The 18,213-nt window shown below is 46.6% G+C and overlaps 1 protein-coding gene across 6 annotated transcripts in view; it reads left to right on the forward strand.

The window, feature by feature from the left end:
- Nucleotides 1–18,213, forward strand: part of ART1 (ADP-ribosyltransferase 1) — a 140,692-nt gene that overhangs the window by 116,784 nt on the left and 5,695 nt on the right. For all 6 annotated transcript variants that reach the window (XM_069640328.1, XM_069640333.1, XM_069640330.1 and 3 more), the window contains exon 4: nt 16,381–16,419. In XM_069640328.1, the coding sequence (XP_069496429.1) occupies nt 16,381–16,419 (39 nt within the window). The remainder of the gene's footprint in view (nt 1–16,380; nt 16,420–18,213) is intronic.

An 18,213-nucleotide genomic window follows, 5' to 3' on the forward strand; every position in this document is an offset into this window, starting at 1 on the left:
AGTCTCTTTACAAAAATGGTGAAACATCTGATTTACCCAAAGAAAAACACCTGAGTGGAGGGATGAAAGGATATTACTATATTTGGAATAGTAGAGGAGGCAGCATGCGCCGCATGCATCAAAGGGATTACACCCAGTGATCTGTAGCTGGCCAGACCTAGTGTATCAAAAAGTTAAGGAACGATTGAAAACAAGTGTTGGTGGGGGTACAGTGAGCAAGATACTAGGAAAGGCGGGTAATAAACAAATAAGGTTTAGAAAAAAGGTTAAGGGGATGGTGCAAAGGACCACGTGGATGAATATTATAAAGGTATGTAACTCTACCTAGCGTCTTGTCTGTGTTAAATAATGGTGTAAGTGAGAGTTGGTGACATGAAAGGTGGCGATGCAGTCTCTGGATCCTAGGTCATCAGTTTAAGTCTGGCTGATATGTTTTGTTAGAAAAAGATTTGTTGATGGAGAAAGTAAGTATAAACGGACTCTAATTAGAAAGGATCACAAAAGAAGGTATAGTAGTGCCTAGGAAACTGAAATCGCTCAACATGTGGCAATAGGGTGAAATGCGATACCAAAATGATGTATAAGTGGTAGTACGGTTCCAATGCCTCCTGTAATAGCGCCGAATCATAACTACAAATTGAGGGCCGTGCCTATATAAAGTGAATGTAGGGCAAAAGTTTGAATGAGCTATTGTGGGAAGAAGCCAGCTCCAGATCACTAACATACATTGGGCCTCATTACGAGGTTGGACCCTTCCGACTCCGCCCTGGTGAATGGAGCAATTAGCGGTCCATTCCGAGGTCAGAGGGACCGGTAATTCCCCATTCAACAGGGCCATTCCCCATTCCCATTTGTGCCCCCCTAGGGCTCAATGGGAATGGGGAAGGCGCTTATAACGGTACCGGAAATTGCGGTACCGTTATTAGCTCCAGAGTCCCTTTGCAGGTCCCGTCCTTAACGCCTGGAAAAACCAGGCGTTAAGGAAGGACCCGCAAAGGGAACTCGTAGTAGGGAGGTAAGGGATTACCGGCACCGGTGCCCTTACCGGTGCCGATAATCCCTTACCTCCCACCTCGTAATGCAGCCCATTCTATACTATAATTTGGATGCTCCAATGGTTGTAGGAGATACATACTATTAAGGGTTTGGAAGAGAATAGGGCTCACCTTTGCTAGCGTTTGCAAAAATATCGAAATTGAGGAGTACGTCCAATTTGATCAATGGAAGCGCCAGGCGCATATATAACCAGATGACGTGCCTGTATAAGGAAAACACGGGACAGGAAGAATCAGTAAACAATGAATTCTAACATGTCAGATTGGAGTCTTAAAATGAATAATGATACAGTCTAATGGCATGAGAAAAGGTGCAGTGCTAGTGCTTATGCAGAGAGGGGACTCACCTCTGATGACAATTGCCAAAGTGTAAGGAGTCAAAAAAGTCATGGGGTTTGATCCCGGCAGCAGGATGCGTTGAGTCAATGTAGACAATTTGAAGAGGTCAGCACGAGTGCGGCGCAATAGCGTGATGACGTCATGTGGAAAACATGCGCGTGATGTCACAAGTAAACAATGAACGTCACCAACTGTTCGGAATTGAAAGTAAAATGACCCGATGAAAATACACTATGAATAATTGTGTAAAATGAAGGTTCAAAATTAGGAGCCTGACAGAATATAAATTAAAGCTGAGCATATTGAAAATACAATGGTTGCCTAGTGAGAAATGGATGGACTATGAATAGTGGTGAAAGTTTAAATGTAGTGTTGGAAAAAGCTAGAATTATAAATCAGGTCTGATGGAGTTGGTCCATAAGTGGGGTCCCCTCTAAATGGTGAGATCATGGTTGAACAATATGAGTGAGTCTTGCATCATGTTCAGTTAAGATATGACTGATAACAGTATTTGCAAGGTCTTTAGTAACACGTGAAGTTCCTGGGTAAAAGAGATGTCCTAACATTCAAAATACTGTGTGTGCTTTGATTGGAAAACATGTGCCAAGAGTACTCTTAGTAAGTGAAATGTAGGGTGTAATGACCCTAATCATAAAGCTCAAAACAAGCAATTCAAAAAGAGAAGCTTTCAAAATTTGCTTTAATGCATGTGGGGCAGCAAGCATGCGTACATAATATTCTAGCATTGTGCCAAAAATATCATTTCTTGGTACAAAAATGTGGTTGAGAGAAACTTGAAGAAAACAGGTTACAAATCACTCCTAGCAGCAGACCAGGATAGACAATGCATCACAGGAAAACATGCATTTCATGGTCTGTGTTCAGGCCATTGACAGTAGATCGCAGATAACAGATTAGTTTTGATTCCATTTGTCGAAGTTTCAAAAGGAGGTTACCACCACGTTTACCCTTTTTAGCTAGCATAAGGCCTATGAATCTTAAATCTGCCTTATCGGCTCGTTGGTGCTCTAGTTGCCAGTGCATTGCGAGAGGCAATCTGGGATCAGTTGGGCTAAGACTTGCCAGATGTTCCCTTATTCGCACCTGTAGTTGCCTGATGGTACTGCCTATGTACAGTTTCCCACCGACACAAATAAGGGCATAAACTACAAATTTGGTTTTGCAGTTTATGCAGTCCTTGATTTTGATGACTGTTCCTCTGTCATCAGGGAATTCCTGACAGTTCATGTAAGCGTATTTGCAAGTGTTGCAATTACAGCATTTGTAAAAACCAACTGGTGGTCGCAACCAAGCAATCATAGTTTTAGGTTAATGAACATGTCGTGTAAATTTGGCGATTTCTCCTCCCCCACTGCCTTTGCAAAATGGTTAAAGTCTTCTATCCATTTGATCCACCTCGGGCCTATGTCAGCTTGAGGGGTCAGGGTGAATTGGAGTGGCTTGTGCAGCAAGGCTGCTTTGGACTTGGGTGTGGGGGGCGGTGACCCTGGGTTGCTCATGGTGGCAGGTGTTATAGTTGAGGTATGGGTTACACTCTTGTGCTGGCTCTATGTTGTGATTGACATGCCAACACTCTTGGCACTGCTGGGCGAAAGTATAGGAGGGGTGGCCCTTCTCCCCGTGCGTTTTGGGGCCTGGGCAAAAGTTCTGACGGTGTGGCTGCCGCTTGCGGTGCACGCGCGTGCCTTGGGTCCTTGCGTGTGCTGGAAAACCTTTGTGGGGGTTTACTTGGAATGTTTAGTTGTCTTCTTTGAATTTCTTTTTTTTTCTTAGTGATAGGAGGCAGAAGATCACTTTCCTTGTGTGTGTTTCCTTATCCCCTTTATTATTATGTTTGTGTGCAGCTGCTGTGAGGAGGAGTCAGGCTGGGTTGTCAGCGGGATCGCTGTTATGAGGCGGTTAGGGGCGTTGCTCTCACTTACTGTCCTCCCCGTGCTGCGAACCAGCACGTGTCACTGTCACATGTTCCCCGGACCGCTGGCAGATTGCCGCAGGGTAACACACAGCTGGTGGCCGAGTGACTCTCTCTCACTGGGATCTCTTGCCCTGTGGAGTGCTGCAGAAAAGGGACGCTGTGTGTGTGTGTGTGTGTATGTGTGGTTTCTGTCTGCCCAGAATCGGGCATAGTACTGTGCCACGGGATCGCTGGCACCTGGAAGGTATGCGCATGAGGTGTAGTCACCTTGGAAGGATAAGCAGGGCGGTGGGATCACCGGCCAGCTAGCGGGACTCCGGATCACTGGAAAAAAGCCTCATCGCCAGTTTTACAGGTATATAAGGACATCAATGAAGGACGCGACAGCGGAAGTTGGATTGATATATCCTCCCTTTATTAACATGGAACCCTAACTAACTTTCCCCCTTAACTCCTCCCTTTCCTTTCTCCTCCTCCCGATTCCCGCCGAGACCCATGTCTCTCCCTTAAAGGGGCAGAATCCTATAACACAAAGTGAGTTTGCACTACCGACACTGATTCCTGAAACTATACTATGTGTATTTTTGCAGTGCAAAGTCATTGCACTGCAAAAATACACTTTACACAGTTCCATGAATCAAGGTCTGTGTCGGCAGCGCAAAATCACTTTTCAAGAGTGCAACGTCACTTTGAACGGTGCAAATAATTCCATGAATCGGGCCTTAAGTCCCTTACCAAGCGTTCACAGTACTGGCAAATAAGGGAACTGAAAGACAGAAAGGGACTGACATTTGACCAGTATCACACAATATAAGCCTTCCAAGTGGCCCCATGTCATGGATGCCTCTTTCTGCCAGTCTGGTTTTTTAGGCAGTAACACTTTGCATTGTGCTACGTGTAATTTTGCTATACTCATTAGAAGTATGGGTCTACAAGATTCAGCATGCACAGTGCTCTGGCCTCTGAGCAACTATGGCAGTGTCAGGTGTGGCTGCCCAGATCTGAACTCTGGCCTCCTGCCTCCAGAGTCAAGGATGTGTCCTTGCGAGAGCTGCGCGTGCACATCACCTGCTCCTGGCATCTGTGAGCTACCTGCAGTCATGCATTGATACCAGTTGAGATGGGTAATTGTAACAGCCGGTATAAGCAGACAATTGCTTGTGGTCTGTACTTCATTAATGGTACTCGTCAAATTATTGCTGCCTTTTGTCCTGCACTTTTGCACTCCGCTGTGCAAAGTGAGTAAGCGCTGCCCGGCATGCTTGCCTGGCAGACAGCGTTTACTTTTAATTGTGAGCACTGCTTGCCAAGCTCACATGGCAGGCAGCGTGTACAATTACCATTACACTTTGCCCAACATGCTCGCATGGCAGGCAGCATGGAGAGTTACAATTAAACCCTGCCCGGCATGCTGACATGTCGAATAGGATTACATTGTACTTGTGAGCGCTGCTTGCCATGCGAGCATGGCAAGCAGCACTCACAATTTAAAGTAAACGCTGTCTTCTATGCGAGCATGCCAGGCAGCGCTTACTCACTTTGATTGGCGGAGTGCAGGGCAAAAGGCGGCGAAATTTTGACAGCGGGGAGCAACCTACCTGTATGTCATAACGTAATGGCTCCCCGCCGTCAAATTACGATTTTATAGAACATGAGCTCCAAGAAGTTCACCCAATCCGCTCCCCACCAACCAGATCCACCCACCACTTTACACAGAAGTCCATACACAGAAAGGGACCCATGTCAAGCATGACACCCTGTTCCAGTGCTGGCTTTACAACCAGAAGCGCTTTGAATGCCAGGACATAAACAACTCTACTTGTGACGTGAACCTAACTACAGGACCCAGAATGCAAAGTTCTTCTGGTTATAAAACTAGCACTTGATGAAAGGGCCTCCCGTGAGGAAAGGCCCCTTGGCAGCTATGGTTATACATAGCATAACATGGTTTCCAGTAATAGGGGACACATTCCTTATTAATTTGTGCCAGGGTGGGAATATATGGTTCGTATTCTACACCCAGCCAGCACACTACCAGCAGGAGAATGACGTCATCCTGACGAGAAACTGCTGGAGCACAGATTGCAAGAGACTCGCGGAGAGCAGGGGATTCCCCCTGCGTCTGAGAAGCACTTGCCTTAAAAGAAGCAGTGTCTTAAAAGGAAACCACTGGCAGTTCAGAGCGACAGGTGCAGCTGCAGACACGAAGACACGCACAGGAGGGCAGCAATGGTCGCCCGCTTGGAAGCGTGTAGCAGCCGCGCCCCCTGGGGCAACATGACAATGGCCAATTGTTTTTTGAAGGCCTATCTGAATTACGTAGCTTTCGCTCATTCGTCTGTAGAAAAAACAAACGTTTGTAAAGGTTCTGGAGAACTACTTGTTAAGGTCTCGCAATTTCTCCGGTTTTTCTAAATTGCGTTCTGGTAATTGTAGCTTTGCATTTGCAAATGCATGTAGTGGACTACACGTCCCGTGATGCAAACAAACAGGCCTGAGGGAGAAGCTTAACAGGTGACTCTAGGCTGCCTGGCAGCACTGATTGTGTGCTGTTTCATGGGTGTGTCAGTGTGTTTTCTTCCTTGGGGACTTTATTTGTCAGGGTCAGAAGGCACGGGAAAGCGGCCAGCCTTTGGCCTGCCCACTGGCTGGTCATCGATTCCTACTTTACTTCATAGCTACCAATATGGCAGTCTGCAATCTGTCGCTGCTTATCCAGTGCTGTTTTTTTTTCTTTGCAGTCTGAGTTGAGTTGGAAAGTGGAACTACAAATCCCAGGATGCAAAGAAAAAAACATGGCTGGATAAGCACCCACTAAAAGCGCCATGGCTAAGTATTTGCTCATGGGCCTCTGAAAAGTGCTAGTCTAGACGGCGCCAGGTCGACTCAGCGAATCGTGTATGACTTAGCAGGATGAAACCTGGGAAGCTCAGGGTATGATTTCCCTGCACACCTTTGTGAATTGTTCCTCAAATCCATGGGTTATGCCCCCAATACCTTGATGACTGCCTATGTTTCTCTTCACTGTCTTAGGCCCTCAACTCTCAGCAACCTCTCTGTCCCCTGAACTCCCACTGTGGGAGCAGGGACGTCATTTCACCAAAATGCCAGGGGTAGCGGAAGTGACATCACATGACCTTTGACCTCTGATGGCATCACAGGAATGATGTCATTTGACCCCCAATTTGAAGTGACATCACGGGAAACGATGGAACACGACCTTTCACAGCTTGACAAAACAGGAAGTGAAATCACATATTGTTCCTAGGTACAATTTGAAAAATATGGTTGCGATATATATCACTATACTGTTATGTACATTTCATACAAGAATGAATCACCTTATGTATTGTTAATATCAGTGTGTCGAGGCCCATATTACCAAATTACTGTGAATGCAAGCAGACGTCCAAGGCCAAATGATAATTATAGGTTATTGTTTAGCACTTACGCTTAAGCGCTTTCTATAGAACACATATACATACAATGTCACCCAACCTGTCTTGGTACTCATTTATCGACCTCAGACAGGTGAAAGGCTGATTTGAGGCGTTTAAGAACAGACTAAATCAGTGACTCACCCCCTGAAGTGTGCCTGGAAATGAACCTTTTTGAGTCTTGCAATTATTGGATGGAATTCCAGAAAGACACATTATGTGTTATTCCTATTCTTTCTTACTTAGCGTCACTGCTCAAAGTGATACACTTCTGGAACCCCATGTTTTTTTTTAAGAGGCCTGAACAAGAAAGTCAGCCACTCCAAAAATAAAGAGCCACGTGACACTGGCCACAGCCCAGGAGCTTTCATTTAAATAAATAAGTAAACAAATAAATAAATAAACAAATAAATAAAATTAAAAAGTATAACAAAACACTTGTTTTTTTCTAGGGGTGGCAAGGGGGACCACAGGGGTAGCGAGGGAGACCCCTAGCAACCCCCAAATGACGTCCCTGCTCCTTCTCTCTGTGGGCCGCTCCCACCTCCCACGGTGTTCTTCCTCCTAGCAGCAAAGCAACTCAATGAATGGGACTATTTAAGACCAGGCAAATGTTCTAACTGCTACTGCTTGGCAGCAAGGGAGACCCTTCACATCCTCAATAACCTCACCCCTAACCACCCTGCCTGCCCTACTGAGATGATACCTAAGAACCCCTTACCCCTACATTACATCTCCAGTAGAATCAATGCCACCATGGAAAGGTGCCCTGCAAAGGGATTGCCGACTCTGCATTATTACACAAATGGGCCTCATTCCGAGCCGGGAGAACTAGTAAAAAAGTGCCAGTATCTGTTGCTACCCGCACTTTACCGGACCGCCCAACTATGGGTTTGCCGGTGGGGCACCTCGGTTACAAAAGCCTTAGTTACCGCCACCGGCATGATGCTAAATCCCCTATGGGACTCCATGAATGGGGATTTATACTGTACCGCCGGCACTCGTAATCCGGCGGCATTGCCACCGGACCGAGTGCCAGTAAAGGTAAGTACCAAATGCCAGTATCCTGGATGCTCTACCGCCAGGATACCGGCATAGTCAGAATGAGGCCCATGTACGGAGCCTCGGGTAGAAGTGTCTGAACCCTCTAACAAATAAATAAATTAAAAGAAATGCATCTTTAAACAACCGAATGCAGTCATTAGCACATGATTAGAAGCGGGAATGCTAGTTATGATTCCAGGGTATTTCTTCATAGTTGTACCTCCACCTAAAATTATTTTTGTCCATAAAACCTTTTTTTTTTTTTAGCAAGTGTTATGTTAATGAGTTTTGTAAAGCACATCCCCTCAGCGATTAAGGCACCATGGCGCTATATAGGACTGCGAAGAGCACACCTGGAGAGCAAGAGAAAAAGCTAAAACAGGAGCGTCTTGAGATGCCATCGGAATACGGACCGATTTTTGGTCGCACGCAAGGAACACGCGAGTTTCTTCCAAAGAACTGCAGCCGCCACTGCGAAGGCCCGGCCTCCCACCGGCAAGCGTGTGTGCCTAGGTGAAGTGAAGTGAAGGAGCAGTCTGAAAAAAAGCGCGTGTCCTATTCGCAGAGGCCAGCAGAGTGTTTACATGAGCACTTTCCGGTGCCCTGCTAGCTTCCAGAATTCCAGTTCCAGTGTGCGTCACCCATAGATGCTCTACACACTAAAATGCCTAGAAACGCCATGACTGCCGTGCGCGCACAGCATGTGCAGATGGGGCATTACTGACCCTTTCGTGCACCCCCCTCCTCTAAAGGACCAGCAGCCGTGCGAACTGGTGAGCAACACATAAGTAAATGCACTTTGACATGTTAAATATCCCCTAGTAGAGGTAAACCGATGGTCCTGGACCCAAAACATTAGGTCATAAAGAAGTGAACTAGATTGAGTAAACATAACCTTGGAATAGTGCATATGTAAGATAGTACGCTAATTCCAAACCTATCATGTCAATTGCATTTTTTAAAAGGGCTGCACCCGTGTTTTACCCCTATGCCTCCATTTTGTGATCTAAGGCGTCTGGGCACCATTTTAACAGCGAGGTTGAAGGCTTAATGTTACCTCTTTCCCTCTTTCTCCATCTTGCCATTTTGTGTGAACTTAGTGAGTCCAGCAAATGTGTGCTACGCTGCAGCACATTAGAGCCCTTCTTGCGTTATGTTATTGCGCTCCACTGCCATTTGCATCTTCTCTTGCCGCCACGGGTCTTGAAGAAGATGGATTTGATCAGTAAGATAGTGGAAACATGCAACTTTTGTTTGCTGCTTTGGTGAAACCTGCACTTTGGAACTACCCAGGCACTGTGTGCAGGCGCGTAACGTTTGCGTCATGAGCACTTGGGTTATCAATTTTCAGAGGGCAGTCGCATGTGCACGCCTGAATGTGCGAGGTGGCATTGGTTGGGACTCTGTTATACAAGTTCATGGACGAGGCATAGGCAGTGATTTAAGTGGAGTGCGGGCTGTGCCCCGGTAGTCTCCAAAAAGTGAGGCTGAGCCGGTCCCACCACGCCACGGCAGGACATTGTCCCGCCATGGCCACAGCCGCGACGGTAGAGGCAGGGCTTTAAGTGGGCCGGGGCCTGCCGGGGCTGGGCCCCGGCAGGCTCCGGAATTTCGTTTTGAGGCGGGGCCCTGCCGGGGCCCACTAATCTCCCCGGGAAACCCCGGCCACTACACGAAAAAGCATTTTTTTTCTACAGCCTGAAGCTCTCGCTCATGTGCGAGAGCTTCAGGCTTCAGAAAAAAATGCCTTTCAGCTATAATGGTGGCGCCGCACCTGCGAGGCATCCCTTTAATCAAGGGATGCACGTGGGCTGGCGCCACCATTATGGAGAAACGTGAGGCCGCTGGAAGCAGAGGGCTTTCTTTCTAAATACTGAAGCTCCCGCGGATTCGCGGGAGTTTCAGTCTTTAGGAAACAGGCCTCTGCTTCCAGTGGCCTCACCCTTTCAGCCTTAATGGTGACGCTGCACCTCCCCAGTTGGCGAGGGGCAGCGCAACCATTAAGGCTGAATCGGCGAGGCGCTGTCCCCTGTCAGGCAAGCCTATACAAAATAAATGCAGAGATCAGCACCCTCTCCCCCATAGGGGGAGAGGGTGCTAATCTCTACAAAAGGCTGCCTGGCAGGGGTGCCAGTAGCCCATTGAGCCGGGGCTCGTCAAGGGGGCGTGGCCTAACGGCCCATCAAGACCCCGTTGTTAGGCCACGCCCCCTCGATGGGCCCCGGCTCGATTTCTAGTGCCACTTAAGGCACTGGGTAGAGGAGCCCACCAGCATGATCAAGTCAGGCAGCTGTGACTGACAAAAGTGCCATCCAGCCACAGGGTCGCGCAAACTTCAATTTAGGTCAAAGCTGCAGGGAACCACATAGCGTCACCAAACTGTAACTTCCTCTCGCGATCTCCTAGCGAGGCTTACAAACCGCGCAAGGGGTCATGAGAGGAAGTGACAGTCCTTTTGTTGCCTGTAGGCAGATCGGGCTGAATCATGGCCGCACCCCCTCACCAGGTCACCGAGGCATCTTGGACCGTCGACAAACCTGGGAGCTTGGTGATCTAATCTGCTCTGCAGCACACAGATCAGATTACATCACAGAGCCCCAAGCTTTGCCGACGGACAAGGACGCCTCGGGCTTGGTGATCTAATATGCTAGCAGCACACAGATCAGATTAGATCACAGAGCCCCAAGCTTCGCCCATGGAAAAAGGATGCCTCGGGCTCGGTGATCTAATCTGCTAGCAGCACACAGATCAGATTAGATCACACAGCCCCAAGCTTCGCCGACGGACAAGGACGCCTCGGGCTCGGTGATCTAATATGCTAGCAGCACACAGATCAGATTAGATCACACAGCCCCAAGCTACGCCGACGGACAAGGACGCCTCGGGCTTGGTGATCTAATATGCTAGCAGCACACAGATCAGATTAGATCACAGAGCCCCAAGCTTCGCCCATAGAAAAAGGATGCCTCGGGCTCGGTGATCTAATCTGCTAGCAGCACACAGATCAGATTAGATCACACAGCCCCAAGCTTCGCCGACGGACAAGGACGCCTCGGGCTTGGTGATCTAATATGCTAGCAGCACACAGATCAGATTAGATCACAGAGCCCCAAGCTTCGCCCATGGAAAAAGGATGCCTCGGGCTCGGTGATCTAATCTGCTAGCAGCACACAGATCAGATTAGATCACACAGCCCCAAGCTTCGCCGACGGACAAGGACGCCTCGGGCTCGGTGATCTAATATGCTAGCAGCATACAGATCAGATTAGATCACAGAGCCCCAAGCTTCGCCGATGGACAAGGACGCCTCGGGCTCGGTGATCTAATCTGCTAGCAGCACACAGATCAGATTAGATCACAGAGCCCCAAACTTCGCCGACGGACAAGGACGCCTCGGGCTCGGTGATCTAATCTGCTAGCAGCACACAGATCAGATTAGATCACAGAGCCCCAATCTTCGCCGACAGACAAGGACGCCTCAGGCTCGGTGATCAGAGCCCCAAACTTCGCCGACGGACAAGGACGCCTCGGGCTCGGTGATCTAATCTGCTAGCAGCACACAGATCAGATTAGATCACAGAGCCCCAAGCTTCGCCGACGGACAAGGACGCCTCGGGCTCGGTGATCTAATCTGCTAGCAGCACACAGATCAGATTAGATCACAGAGCCCCAAGCTTCGCCGATGGACAAGGACGTCTCGGGCTCGGTGATCTAATCTGCTAGCTGCACACAGATCAGATTAGATCACAGAGCCCCAAGCTTCGCCGACGGACAAGGACGCCTCGGGCTCGGTGATCTAATCTGCTAGCAGCACACAGATCAGATTAGATCACAGAGCCCCAATCTTCGCCGACGGACAAGGACGCCTCAGGCTCGGTGATCAGAGCCCCAAGCTTCGCCGACGGACAAGGACGCCTCGGGCTCGGTGATATGATCTGCTCTGCAGCGCACAGATCACCGAGCCCAAGGCCTCTTTGTCCGTCACTGAAGCCGGGGGCTCCGTGATCTAATCTGGTCTGTGTGCTGCAGAGCAGATTCGATCATTGTGTACGTACCTTACTATGGTTTGTGTACTTTTCAAGCAATCTTTTATATGCATATTTCTATGCTTATATATAAAAGATGGCTTGAAAAGTACACACACCACAGTAAGGTACGCACACAATTATATAAATATAAACATTTAGATTTAGATTTCGGTTTAACTTGCCGTGTTGATATTTACTGAGGTGAAAATCTCCCCCCCCCCTAACCGCCACACCCCCATATCACCAAATACTGATCATTTTCTGTACTAGGTACACTGGAATGGTGATTATATGGCAACATGATGGGAGGGTGAGGAGCGGTCATTTCTTCCACTGCTCCCATGGGAATGGTAATAAAATGCCAAAAATGTAAGTGGATGGGTGGGGGTGATCATTTTCTGCACTGCTTGCTCATGAGAATGGTGATAACATGTCAACATGATGGGCTAGTGACCATTTTGTGCACTGCCCTCATGAGAATGGTGATGATATGCCAACACAGGGCTTTAAGTGGGCCGGGGCCTGCCGGGGCTCGGCCCCGGCAGACTCCAAAATCTCGTTCTGAGGCGGGGCCCTGCCGGGGCCCACTAATCTCCCATTGCAGCCCCGGCCACTATACGAAAAGGCTTTTTTTTCTAAAGCCTGAACTCTCGCTCGTGTGGAAGAGCTTCAGGCTCCAGAAAAAAATGCCTTTCAGCCATAATGGTGGCGTCGCACCTGCGAGGCATCCCTTTAATCAAGTGATGAACGTGGGCCGGCGCCACCATTATGGAGAAAAATTGAGGCCGGTGGAAGCAGAGGCCTTGCTTTCTAAATACTGAAGCTCCCGCGGATTCGCGGGAGTTTCAGTATTTAGGGCAAAAGGCCTTGCTTTCAGTGGCCTCACCCTTTCAGCCTTAATGGTGACGCTGCCCCTACTCAGCTGGCAAGGGGCAGCGCCGCCATTAAGGCTGAATAGGCGAGGCACTGCCCCCTACCAGGCAAGCCTATATAATATAAATGCAGATATCAGCACCCTCTCCCTAAAGGGGAGAGTGTGCCGATCTCTACAAAAGGCTGCCTGGCAGGGGTGCCAGTGGCACATTGAGCCGGGGCTCCTCAGGGGAGCATGGCCTAATGGGCCAGCAGGACCCCTGCCATTAGGCCACGCCCCTTGATGAGCCCCCGCTCATTTTGTAGGGCCACTTAAGGCACTGTGCCAACATGATTGGCGGGTTGGTGGGTGCAATCATGCTTTGCACTGCACGCATGTGAATGGCGCTAATAAGCTAACATCGTGTGTGGGAGCGATCCTTTTCTGCACTGCACGCATGGGAATGGTGATACTGTGCCAAAATGATGGGAGGGGGTCAACTTTTTCTGCATATGGGAATGGTGATAATATGGCAAAATGATCGGTGATGTTAACATATTTCTATGTTTATAAAAGATGGCTCGTGAAAGACCTGGCTCGTGAAAGACCTGAAAGCTACAGACCCATTGCGTTGCTCGATGCACCTGGCAAAATTTATACCAGGATTGTTCTTAAAGAACTGAACATATGGATGAACCTAGCTAACATGCGTGATCCCTTCCAAACCGGTTTCGTCTCAGGTCTTGGCACGACGCCGAACATGTTTGTTCTTAATCTACTAAGAACTAAATACATCAATCGCAATCAAAATCTCTTTATGGCATTCGTCGACTTTCGCGGTGCCTTTGACTCCGTTGACAGAAATTTGTTATTTTCCAAACTAAGAAGGTTTGGTTGTCCATATTCACTACTCCGCATCATTGAAGAACTTCACTCAGACACAACGATTCAGATCAGGTTATCCACTGAAGGATTATTATCCAGAAGTGTAAAATCAGAAAGAGGGGTAAAACAAGGATGCATTTTAGCTTCAACGCTCTTCAATCTATTCCTTTTAGATCTCGGAATGGATTTTGAGGAAATAGTAAGTGATGCGCCTAAATTAGGATCACAAAGAATTCAATGGATACTTTATGCTGACGACCTAGTATTGGTATCCCAAACTCCCAGAGGCCTTCAAAATCTGATCCAATGTCTTGAAAAATATTGCAGAACGAACAATTTGATAATCAACACAGAAAAAACGCAGGTGTTGATTTGTCAAAAAAACAATAAAGTCAAGGCAAAACTCAAACGATGCAAATGGAGACTAAATAATGAAAATCTCTGCCTAGTTAACACCTACAAATACTTAGGCATACACTTTACTGGAAGCCCGGCGCCCCAGTTACAACTATCTATTCTAAAAGCAAAAATTCAGTCTTTAGCCTCACAAGCCTCCATTATCTTGCATAAATATGGGAAATTCACAACTAAACATGTGCTGCTTTTTTATAAACAAAAAGTAATTCCCATCATATCTTACGGAGCTGATTCCCAACAAGTGCACTCTAGAAAATATTGGGATAAGCTTGAAGGCACTTTTTGGAAATTGGTATTCAGACTACCTAACTGCACACCAACGGCATTGTTGAGACTTGAACTGGGCTTAAATTCGATCCATTGTTATGTCATATGGAAAATGTGTTGCTTCTTTAGGAAATGTCTAATTGGTGTCTCTGAGAAAAATGTGTTAAACACTCTAGCGCACTATTTGCTAACATCTGTTGACAGATTTCCAAAAGCTTGGCTTCAAAATGTAATTAACACACTTATTGAAGCTAATATCTCTTTGCAGATGTTAATCTCAAATCCAATCAAAGCGAAAAAAACTTTGCTCTTACATGATTGGATTGTGACCCAAGATCTTTGCAAAAACTTAGTTGATTTCTCCTGGACCATCTTTTATCCCAAAAAAGTGGGTATAATGGAAAAATATTTACAACATTGTCCCTCACACTTTGTACGAGCTCAGATGATGAGAATACGCTTTAATCTTCTTCCCACACACGAAATTCTATCCAGACGTGATAAGAACCAAACGCAAAACCAATGGTGTCGGTATTGTAATGACAACAACTGTATTGAAACCCTTAAACATTTAGTAGTATCTTGCTCTACATTAGAAACACTACGGCAAATATATTTTAAAAATTCCCTACAGCTTTACTGCTCTCGTTCTGAGGATGAAATTTGGGGCCTACTAATCAATAGTGAACGCCCAGCGATTTTAATCGCTTTAGTTAAATTCATAACTACTATCCTCTATTAGATGAAATTGTTGCAAATATAAGGAGGTATTAGACAATTTCACGTTGCTTTGTATGTTAAAGATGAAATGTATTGAATTTTAAGTTGGTATATGTTGTTAGATTCAAAATAACTTCTTTCTTCTTGTGTTTTATTGTGTTTGTTTTATATTAAATATTTGAAAGGTTGAATATCAGCCAAACAAATAAAAAAAAAAAAAAGATGGCTTGAAAAGTACAGAAATGACAGTATGGTACGCCCACACATATGTAAATGCTTATATTTATATATTTGTATGCGTACCTTACTATGGTTTGTGTATTTTGCAAGCCATCTGTAAGAAACATAAAAATATTTGACATGTTTGTCCTTAGGCCACACCTATTATGTCTTACTTAGACCATACCCATCATACAAGCCACACCCCCAAATGAGGAACCCCTCTCAATTTCTTACTTACCCCACTTAAAGCATTCTGTATATTGTTGTTGTGTTTTAACGTGTGTTGAGAAAGCGTCAGTGCTTTCAGTGGCCTCCACACTAGAGGCCTGGCAGGGGGCTGGTGCTGCAATTAGGAGGCAACACTTACCTAACCTGAATGCTGCCTGTGCAGCCACACCCCGTAAGATCTCCAGCTCGATTTTGCAAAAGGGCAGGGGCCGTGGCCTAACAGGCACCATTCAGATCAGGTAATTATAATTGCTCTTTTTATAACGCGCTTAATACCAGCCAGTGGTTTCTAAGCGAGGGATCAGGGATCGAACTTGTGTTGCACTGCCTTGTCTTGCTTCCAAGGCAAACGCGTTGCCCCTGAGCTATCCGTTTCCTCGTCTTTTAATTTGCGCCGCTGCCCCCCTGCCAAACACCCCTTTCACTGGAGATGCGTGGGATCATCACCCTCTGACTCAGGGTGGTGAGCCCCTGCATCACTCAAGAAAGGGGCACCTGGCAGGGGGTCGGCTAGGCTTTTATGTTGTTGTTGTAAAGCCTGAATTTCTCGATTTAACACAAGAGCTTCAGACTTTACAAAAAAACACCCACCTACTACCAGATTGGTGGTCTGGGCTTAGCAGGGGAACTCAGGGGCCCCGGTAGGGCCCCATGTCAAACACACATTTTGGAGTCTGTCGGGGCTCTGCTCCAGCTAGCCCTAGCTCACTTAACGTCCTGGACAGTGTGTTTAATTGTGGTGTGTGGGTGGATTAGATGGTGTGGCCTTCTGTGGTGAAACGTAGAGTTTGAGCAGAGTATTTTATGTTATTAGCATTGTCGCAACAGCCAAGGTCGAAATCCTAAAAATAGAAGGAAGAAAATCGAACTCCACTTAACTTTGAATTACTTTTCAAATGGTCGAGCTGTCATAGTAAATATGTATTTTCACTTTTTTTTTTTTTTACAGAGAAACAATGTACATCTTTGAAGTGTCTCTTTAATTCCGGTAAGTAAAAGACTGTTTTCTTTATTATGTATCCATGTGGAGACCATGTGATCAGAAACCAGCCTCTTCCAATAGGAATCCAGCATTGGTTGCTAGCTGCGTGTACAATGACCAATTAAAGAAGAGGATCAGACTAGGTGTCTATCTCCAACCCAATTCAGTATGGCGGCTGATTCAGGGCTAAATTGTGGATGTTTAGACGTATACATGGGGAGCATTGTCTAGAGAACAGCTGCAATAGTCAAATGAAGTATGACTTACCCACACATTAATCTTTATTAAATATCTTTTGATATGGTTAACAAAAATATAATGCCATCACAAACCAGACACTGCACAACGTTCCTGATCCTCCCATGTCGCAATCCCTTTTGCGTGTCTGTTGCGCAATACTGAGAATGACTGAGAGAGAAAAGAAAGTGGGCTGTGATCCCCATGCTAATGTGGGCCAATGGAATGAACGCACCGCGCAGCAAACTTTGCTATGGTTATCAGGCATTGCTCGGTGGGTTCTGGCGGTGCTATAGCCCCAGGTCTTTTGGTTGTAGCCCCCGATAGAAGCTCAGCGGTTACAACCTTCTGGCTAGCGAGCCCCGAGTCTCGACAGTCTCCACATTCGCATAGCCCCAGATCTTTTCCAGACCTGGCAACACCCCTGTAACAGATAGCAGTCTAAACGAAGATGCCTGGGTTCAACCACTACGTCTTTGCTCCACATTAGGCAGCAAACAATAGAAGATTCCATTGGTACTGTGCAGTGCAACATGTCGGAAACATTACACACAATGGCACCATGACGAATATATACATACGTATCCAGAGGACCATACGGTGATCTAGAGCTCTCTCTCATGCTCTTTCTCCGTGTCTCTAACCTCTGTTCTCTGTCTCACTCTATGGGCCCGATTCATGGAATATTTGCACGGTTCAAAGTGACTTTGCACTGCCGACACAAACCCTGATTCATGGAACTGTGCAAAGTGTATTTTCTGCAGTGCAAAGTCAGCACATAGTCACTTTTGCAGTACAAAATGGCTTTGCTTGGACTTTGCACGGCAAAAATACACTTTGCAGGATTTGTGTCGGCAGTGCAAAGTCACTTTTTAGCCGTGCAAATTCACTTTGAACTGAGAAAATATTCCATGAATCGGGTCTTATATCTCATCCTCTCTCTCCATGGGCGAGAGTTGCATTGTCGGTTGTGCATTTTCTGAATCCAACCCAGCTGTTGCTAACAGCAGCAGTGCAATCAGAGAAAAAACACAGCCATCTTGAAGGAGGGGGAAGGGTGAGGTTGCTGTGGTGAAAAGTTGTATGTGAGCAGCTACTGCAGAGGCATTCCCCAAGGTGGGGACAGGCTTGGATATTTGAAGGCCTGCATTGGCCTTGCGTGTGTGTCTTACAGGGATGCGCCATCACCTGGGGGGGCCCATTGTGAGAGGGTGATCTTAGGGAGATGTAGATAGGCTTTTTGTGGAGGTGCTGGGTTCTGACAGATCTTGTTAGTTTCTATTTGTTATTATTTATTTATTTAAAATAGTAGTGTAGAGCCAAATAAAGGCTTTTTGTGCATACATACAACAAACACATTTGATAGAAAAATCCCATAATAGGTTGCACCATAAAATGAGCACAAATTCAATGTATTCAGTCAAACCAACATTACTGTAAAATCCTAATTTCACTCTAGCCCAATACTTAGTCAAGTGATAAATTAGACCCACATCATCGCCTTCAAAGTAAGTGACCACACATTAGATAAAAAGATGTGACTGCTATCAACTCCACACCCCA

Source organism: Ambystoma mexicanum, chromosome 7q (assembly GCF_040938575.1).
Source record: "Ambystoma mexicanum isolate Mex_15411 chromosome 7q, UKY_AmexF1_1, whole genome shotgun sequence".
NCBI lineage: Eukaryota > Metazoa > Chordata > Amphibia > Caudata > Ambystomatidae > Ambystoma > Ambystoma mexicanum.